Source organism: Phalacrocorax carbo, chromosome 22 (genome assembly GCF_963921805.1).
Source record: "Phalacrocorax carbo chromosome 22, bPhaCar2.1, whole genome shotgun sequence".
NCBI lineage: Eukaryota > Metazoa > Chordata > Aves > Suliformes > Phalacrocoracidae > Phalacrocorax > Phalacrocorax carbo.
In genome coordinates, this window is record NC_087534.1 from 7,738,564 (window position 1) to 7,746,188 (window position 7,625).

The 7,625-nt window shown below is 60.5% G+C and overlaps 1 protein-coding gene across 14 annotated transcripts in view; it reads left to right on the forward strand.

Moving 5' to 3' along the window:
* The window catches only part of SCMH1 (Scm polycomb group protein homolog 1), a 75,218-nt gene extending 69,308 nt beyond the window's left edge, over nt 1-5,910 (forward strand). For 11 of the 14 annotated variants that reach the window (XM_064471620.1, XM_064471618.1, XM_064471617.1 and 8 more), the window contains 3 exons: nt 489-692; nt 1,886-2,028; nt 3,869-5,910. In XM_064471620.1, coding sequence (XP_064327690.1) covers nt 489-692; nt 1,886-2,028; nt 3,869-3,994 — 473 coding nt within the window. In that variant the 3' untranslated portion in view covers nt 3,995-5,910. Of the gene's footprint in view, nt 1-488; nt 815-1,885; nt 2,029-3,868 lie in introns of those variants that run through there. The other 3 variants (XM_064471626.1, XM_064471627.1, XR_010376052.1) reach the window with 2 other exon arrangements.
* Nucleotides 5,911-7,625: the final 1,715 nt, after the last annotated feature.

Genomic DNA, 7,625 nt, shown 5'->3' on the forward strand with positions numbered 1-7,625 from the left:
GTTTCCTTGCATGCTAATGCCGGTAGTGTGCGGCGCTTGACCCTGAATCTCGGGGAGCCTCCTCTCCCCGCTCGGGGCTGCTCTGTGAGTCCCGTGTCCATCAGCACCCAGAACGGGCAGCCCTCCACCGCCTGCCACCACGGTGCCCCGCTGCCGCAGAAGGGCCTCTGGAAACTGCAAGGACACGGGGCCACAAGCCAGAGCCAGTGGCATTAACAGAGTAGCTGTTGCTCCAGTCTGGGTACCAACCGTTAGCAGTGCTGACTGGTTGGACTGGCATTTGCCTGGCAAACACCAGGCTGCAGCGCTTTAGCCGGGCCTGTTGTAATTTCCGTGCTTTCAAGGCGACCACCGACGCAGCGGTTCGACCCTGCTCCCGCAGCCGCCTGCGAGCGCTGCCTTTGCTGCGGTTCGGCTTTGGCCGCCGAGCGGTAACTTCGGGCTGCGCTGGCGTTCGGGTGCACTGACTGCAGCTTGGTGCGTTCCAGGTGAAACCTTTGTCCTGGGAGATGGCCTCCCAGGGCCCTTGGAGCCTCGCCTGGACCCCATGGACTCTGCCTTGAACTCTGTCAATTCATCCAGCCACAGCAGGAGCTCCAGAGACTATCGCCTGCAAGGATACAGGCACCTGCACCAACCCTCTAGCCTCACCCAGGGCAGTACCTCTGCCTTGCGTAGGCTTAGCTCTGGGGGTAAGAGAGTTAAGAAGCCAGCCCTCCAATTGTAAATTTGGCAATAAAGGGCTTTTCTAACTCCAGTTACACCTTTCTAACTTCAGCAAGTACCAGAGACTGGCTTCTACACTGTTAAACAGGTAGTCTGTTAGGTTTAACGGTAGCTCTAGAGACGTGGCAGATGGGTGGGAGGATATACGGAGAGGTGATGATTGCAGGGTCCCTCGTTCAGCGTGGTGGCTAGGTGGGACGTGGAGGTCAGTGGATAGGAAGGAGTAGGCAGGAGCCGTTTGCGAGCACGGGCAGGGGCTGTCACAGCCATTTATGGGTGTCTGAGTCCGTGAGGACCGATCGGGAATGGCCAGGGGGTTGAGAACTGCCTGGGGGCCAGGGCGGGGGGGCCGGGAGAGCGGGCGGACGCGCGAGCGGCACTTGTCTGTCTGGAGGAGCAAGGGGCAGGAGAGTTGTTCATTGCGGTGAATCAGCACGTGGCGAATCCAGGTGTTTGCAAAATAAAGTTGTAACTGTAAGTGCATCAGTAAAATAGGGCATCAATAAAAGCCTCTAAAAAGCTCAGGCTGCTGATGCCTCGATCCGTCTGCCTCCCCTCACATCTGTGCGTGCAGGCAGAGAGCTGGAACCACGGGCTGTGCCGATGCCGGCACGTTGGGAGCGGGACTTTCATTAGCTCCGGGGCTGCTTCAGGACAACAGAATTTCGTATATCGGCTCGGTCCATCAGAACATGCAGCCAATGGAAACATAAAACAGCTTTGCTGTCTTAAAATAGCTAAAGGTGGTGTTGGGAGCGGGGGAGCAAGGGGAGAAACGGCACGTGGGGGGAGAAGTGGCAACGGAGGATTGTTTTCTGCAAAGGTGGGAACTGTCAGGAGATGGGCAAGAAGGAGTGGGAATGGGGGGACCAACCTCAGCTGAAGGGGGCAAAGGGACACTGGGGTCTAGAGTGAGGAAAAGGGCTCGGTATAGAAGGCTGCCCCGACAAGTAAGGCCTAAGGAGAGAGAGACTAAGGCTTTGGTGCTAGACCTGTGCCGCCGGAGCCTCTGGGGCCCGGCTGGGGCGTGCCCTTCGCCTTGTCTCTGCCGTTGCTGTGGGAGAGGAGACGGAGTGGGAGATTGAGGGTGAAAAGCGGCTGGAGCGATGCTGCGGGGATGCTTGGAGTGACGGCTGCTGTCTCGCAATTCCCCCCCCAGGTTCAGACAGATACCTTGGATCTCGAGACGTCTCGCGGCTCAGCAGCCGTGACCCCTCAACCTGGACGGTGGAGGAGGTGATGCAGTTCATCCGAGAGGCGGATCCACAGCTGGGACCCCACGCTGACCTCTTTCGAAAACATGTAAGTATGTCTGTATATTTGTATGTGTGTGTGTATATGGTATGTATGGGAGGGGGCGGACCACCACACAAGGAAAATCTAGGAGGGTCGGAAGAATGGCAGCACTTTGTACCAGCTGGAGTTTTGTGCTAAGAAAAACATCCTCATAAATCCTGCTCCTATTGTGCGCAGGCTGGGGGTCCTCTTACTCAGAAATGGTGGAGGGGCAGACATCGCAGCCTGGTTAGTGCTCCAAGCGCCGCTGCCTCTGTGGGTACGGCGAGCTCGGCTTTTAGCTGGATTTGAACCCTAGCGCCAAAAACACAAAACCTTGGTCATCCTGGAGTCTTAATATTCAGCTCGTAGCAAATTTCTCCAGGCAAGAAACGTGTTCCAAGAGGAATTCGTTGAGTGTCTTGCTGCAAAAATCCCATTCCCTATAAAAATGAGTCTCCTCGGGCTCTGGTTCTCGTGCACGTCTTTAGTGTAAAGTAGCTGCAGACGTGCAGCGTGGAGTTGGTACCATTAACGCTACAGAAATTTTGGCAGCTCCATGTCCTGATTCCTGCCAGGCAGTTTGTCTTCCCTCTGCCTTTTGATTCAGTCCGTGTCATACCTGGTGGTGCTCGTGTCCTGAGAAGAGCAGTAGGAGAAAATACCTGTCTTGCCCAGGCTGGAGAGGCGGGAGGGATGCTTCTCACCCTGTGCTGGGCTGAGACAACTCTCTCTTTTGGTTTTTTTGATTAGTTCTATTTTAGAACAACCAATAACTGAAAAGTGTTTTGTTTTAATTATGCAAGAGAGTGCTCAGCTCTGTAAGGGACGAAAGGCCCCTGTAATGGCAATCCTGAGGACGAACTTTGCTTTCATGTGAAGAAGGGAAAAGCACAACAAACCTGGTACTGGAGATTCTGGGAGATCTTACCAAGTGTGAGACCTCACTGAGTGTCGGCACAGGACAGGGCTTTCTGTTGTTAGAGGCTGTGATTTTTATTTTTCATTTATAAATCCATTAGCATTTTCATCATGGAAACCTGCCCACTGCTAAGCCCTGGGCTAAGCCTGGACCAGGTCAAGGAAAGGAGTGCTGCAAGGGGCTGGAAAACTTCCACCCGCAGATGCTAAGTGCAAAGCTGTTCTCTGGTTGTTTCGAGCTTCGTGATCCCTCCCCTCCTGCGCCTCAGTGAGGGACGCATTTGGCTCAGCTGTAAAGCATCGGATACTTCTGAAAGCTGTGGTGTTGAAATCAGCCCTGCTGGCGATGAGATGCTGGACGGTTGCTCTGCCAGCTGCTGCGGCTTTGCTTAGAAACTCCAGAACTTTGCTTTGCATGCAGCCTCTTCGGGTTTAGAGTTTGGTCCCTTGCCTCCTCCTTCAGCCCTGACGTGAGGGCTGCCTGTGGTGTGGCAGGACTGCGGTCAGGGCCGGCGCATCCTCTCCCAGGACGTCTGCCCTGCAGTGGGGTGCCGCTGCCCTTGAGTGAGGGATTGCTCTCCTGCACTGCCGCTGCGTTGATCGTTCCCCTGTCAGGGAACACCCCCGCCTCTTTTCCTTCCTCCCCACCTCCCTTCAGGATTTGCTGACCAGCTGGACGTGGCTCCTGGGCGTTTCGCACCCAGCACATTTCCCACCGCCACGTGGGGTCTGAGGCTGAGCCCCCCGTGCTGCAGGCGGGGTGGGCTGCCGGGCTGCCCGTGCTGGGATGCCGCAGTTCCGTGCAGCCCACCTCAGCTGCGGAGCAGCGCTCTCGCGCCCAGCCACGCTGCTTCAGCCATCGTCATTTTGGGCACAGCCTGGCTCAGTGGGCAGGCTTAGGGCTTACAGGTATAGTCACAAGTGCTGTTGCTTCCCCTCCTTGCAGGAGATCGACGGGAAAGCCCTGCTCTTGCTGCGGAGTGACATGATGATGAAGTACATGGGGCTGAAGCTGGGGCCAGCCCTGAAGCTCACTTACCACATTGACAAGCTAAAGCAAGGCAAGTTCTGAGAGGACGCTTGGCAGGAGGGATACTGGAAGCTCCGCTCCTGGCCATCCATACCCGCGCTCGCCTGCCGACAGGTACGCATGCACACACACCCATTTACGCCGCAGACGGACACCTCGCCGACACCCCAGCCCCGCTGCAGGGGTCCAGCCGCCCGCCCGCCCCTGCGCCAGCGGCCGGGCCCTGGTGGGCACTTGGCAGGAGGCTGGCGCCCAGTTGGCCCCAGGGCCTCGCACTGGACTCGAGTCGTGGCCGTCCTGGTGGAAGCGGAGGGTCTCTCCCTGCTGCCGAGCCGGCGCTTCTCCACGGGCTGCTGGTCCTGCGTCCCTGGGATGGAGCAGCAGCTCTGGGCAGAGCCAGGGGACTGGGCGCTCGCACTGGCTCCTCTCCCTCTCGCTGCGGCTCGTGCGCCTCCAGCCTCGCCTGCCCTCGGCTCCCATCTCGGCGGGGTGGGGGGCTGGCGGGGCGGGGGGCGGGACGCTTTGCGCTTCGCCAGGCAGCCCGGCTGCGAGGGGCGCAGCACCCCCGACCCGTGCTTGGGCCCTGTGGCGCCGCGGCGAGCTCCGAGCAACGACCACTGGTCCCGGGGGGCGCTCGCCGGAGCGCTGCCTGCCCTCAGCTCCCGGCCTCCCTGCGGCTGGGGACACCGCGCGGGGATGGAGACCTTCGTATTTATTTCTGACTGGGGAGGCCGTGCGGCGGCGCACGGCGCTGCCGGGAGCGTGGGGCGAGCTGTGGGAGAGCCGAGGAGCATGGCTGGGTCTGGCGTGCCCGTGGCAAGGACGAGCCTGGGTCGGCGTCGGAGGCTGGCTGGATGCTGCAGGACTCAACTGATCCTTCTTTTTTTCCTTTTTTGAGTTTTTTGGGTTTTTTTTAAACTTTTTTTTAATAAGGAGTTGTCTGTTTAAAATGATGAAATGATTTTTCTACCTGTTGTTGAACTCTCAACTCTTGGATAATTTTTTTAGCCAGAGATGCAAAGGTTCATCCTCCCAGGGGCCCTCCCGACCCTCTGGTGTTTCGGTCCGTTCCAGCTCAGCATGTGCAAGAGGGTTTTGGGTCTGGCAAGTCGGAGGATCCCGGTGTGGTGACCTGTCCTTGCGTTGTTCTTCCTGCGAGGGCTTTGCTCTACCCGGTGGCACCTGTTTGTTTCAGACAGTCTAATGTATTTATTTTTGATGGCACTTGAGCGGTAACCCGCTGTCCCAGGCACGTTACTGCAGCTGCAAGAGGAGTGTCGGCGTGGTGGCCGCCCAGCCGTGCCGCTGCGTCCCCGGGGCTGCCAGGCTCGGGGCTGCAGGCGGGGAGAGGGGCTGCCCGGCCCCTGGAGCATCTCCTGCCCCGCCTGGGCCGGGCTGGGCAAGGGCCGACGCGGAGGGGCGCGGAGGCGGCAAGGGCTGTCCCAGGCGTGCGCCCACAGCATGCTCCTGAAGGGCTGGGATGGGGAATCTCCACTGCAAGCACTTCTGGCTTTATCTCACCCTCTGTGCATCCAGAGCATCCCACACCCTCGTCCCTGCCAGCCGCGGGGGCCCTGGCCAGCAGCAGGAAGGGCCCCCGGGGTGGCCGACCCCCCCCAGCTCTTGCACTGGGTCAGGTTTACCCCTAAGGGGAACAGTTACAAAAAAAAAAAAAAAAAGAAACCAAACCCCAAAGTAATAGGAAGGCTTTGTGTTGTACGACAAGGTCTGTGCTGCAGGCCCTGCTGCTGCACCGGTGTGCTCGGAGGGAGGTGGGGCTCCGGCCACGCGCAGAGCCCCGGCGCTCACCGCATCGGCCCCGGGACGCCCCTCGTTTTTACCTGATGCTGATCCTGCTGGCCGCTGCAGACAGGTCCCCGTGCGGGGTCAGCCAGTGCTTTCCTCTGCACTTATTTTACGTTGATTTGTTTATAAATAAAAGGATAACTAAGTTCCTCCCCGCTGGTTGTGTGTGCAGTGATGGGAGCGCTTGGCTGGGCGCCTGCCGAGGGGGAGCCTGGGGAGGGCAGGGATGGGGCGTGGGGTGTTGCTTCAGCACAGTCAAACCCCTGGCTGCTCCCGCCCTGTTCCTGGGAGAGCCGGGCCAGACCTGGGCTGAGAAAAACAAAATGACACTACCGAGCTCAATGACCTAGGGCTCGTTAGTGATGCCATTGCGGCACATGGGCCCGACGGCTGCTCAGCTCCTCTGGCATGGCCCCGGCTGCAGCTCTGCCTCTCGAAAGCCTCACATTACCTGGTCCCGCCCAGTGCAGCTCCTCACTGCACTCCAGGATGGTTCTTCCCCAGGAGCAGTCCTGCCAGCCAAGCCCTGCAGGTGACACGTGCGTGGCGGAGGGAATCCATCACTACATGAATATCACCGCCCCCTTCCCAGCACAGAGCCCTCCGGCATCGCCGGGTCCTGGTCCAGGAGCGCGGTTGCTCTCAGGTGTCCTCAGCGGCTTTCCCAACTCTCTATTCCTGCCTGGAGCTCGTGGCAGGTGTTGGGGCAGGGGGGCCCTGAACCTGTCGTTGTGCAAACACACCTCTAATCTGCACGTCTGCCCCGCCGTGGTGCCCCGTGGCAGGTAACGGCGAGCAGGCAAACGCCACCCGCAGCCGCACAGTGGGCACAAGGCGGGGGAACAGCCGAGCCCTGAGCCCCCACACTCCTCGCAGCACAGACCATTGCCATGACCATGGACCCCACATCTGGGGAGCTGCAGAGCTGGGAGCCATCGCGGGGGCGGGGGATGAGGGGCGCGGGCTGGGTAACACAGAGGGGCCAGAGGCCGTGGGGGCCCAGCCAGGCCCCGCACCGTGCCTGGGCCACCGCCGGGGTGCTCCGTGTGCGCCCCAGGGCTCGGCAGGGCCCGGCCTCCAGCAGCACCACGACGAGAGGCAGCCCAGGTGGGTCTCGCCTTCACCTGCGGCGAGCCTGGGGTCTGTGTCCTGGCTCGAGCAGCACCCAGAGTGCCTCGTGGCGTCTGCTCGGGGGCTGGTGGTGAAGGGAGAATGGTGGTGGTTGGAGAAGGCAGGGGGAGGCACCCAGCCCAGGGAGGGCAGCGAGGTGGGTGCTGCTGGGGAGGGGTCCTGGCTGGTCCCAGAGCTCCTGCACCAGATGAGGCCACAGTCCCACCCCCAGCGACAAGCCCCACAAAGGCCCATTTTATCTGTAAAATTTCACTGGATCTTCATTTGCTTAAACGCTCGTTTCGGTTGCAGCCCCTGGAGCCAAAGCGCAGCGGCTGAGGACAGGCATCCAAGCAGCAGGGCCCTGGGGTGCACTGCCCTAACCCCGGCAGGGCGTACGGGGCTGCCTCCTCCCTGTCCCAGCACAGTCGGAGCCCAGCTCGGGGGCAGAGGGCCTGGCGGGGGCATTGCCACGTGGCCACACGTCGAGTCCTCCCTCGGGGCAAGAGAGGTCTGGGGGGTTTGGCCAGGGGGGAAGCTGAGCCCTCCCCTCGCTGCTCAGCCCCCGCGGAGCGCCCCCAGCTCCGGGCACCCTGCTCCCTCTCACTGACCACATGATGAACAGCTACCGCGGCCAAGCCCGGCCCTGGCAGGAGCAGAGGGTGCAGGTGCCAGCAGGCTGCCATCGGGCAGGGGGGAGAGCCCAGGCACAGCGCCCTGCCCCAGCAAAGCCCAATGAGGAACGAAGGAAGAAAGC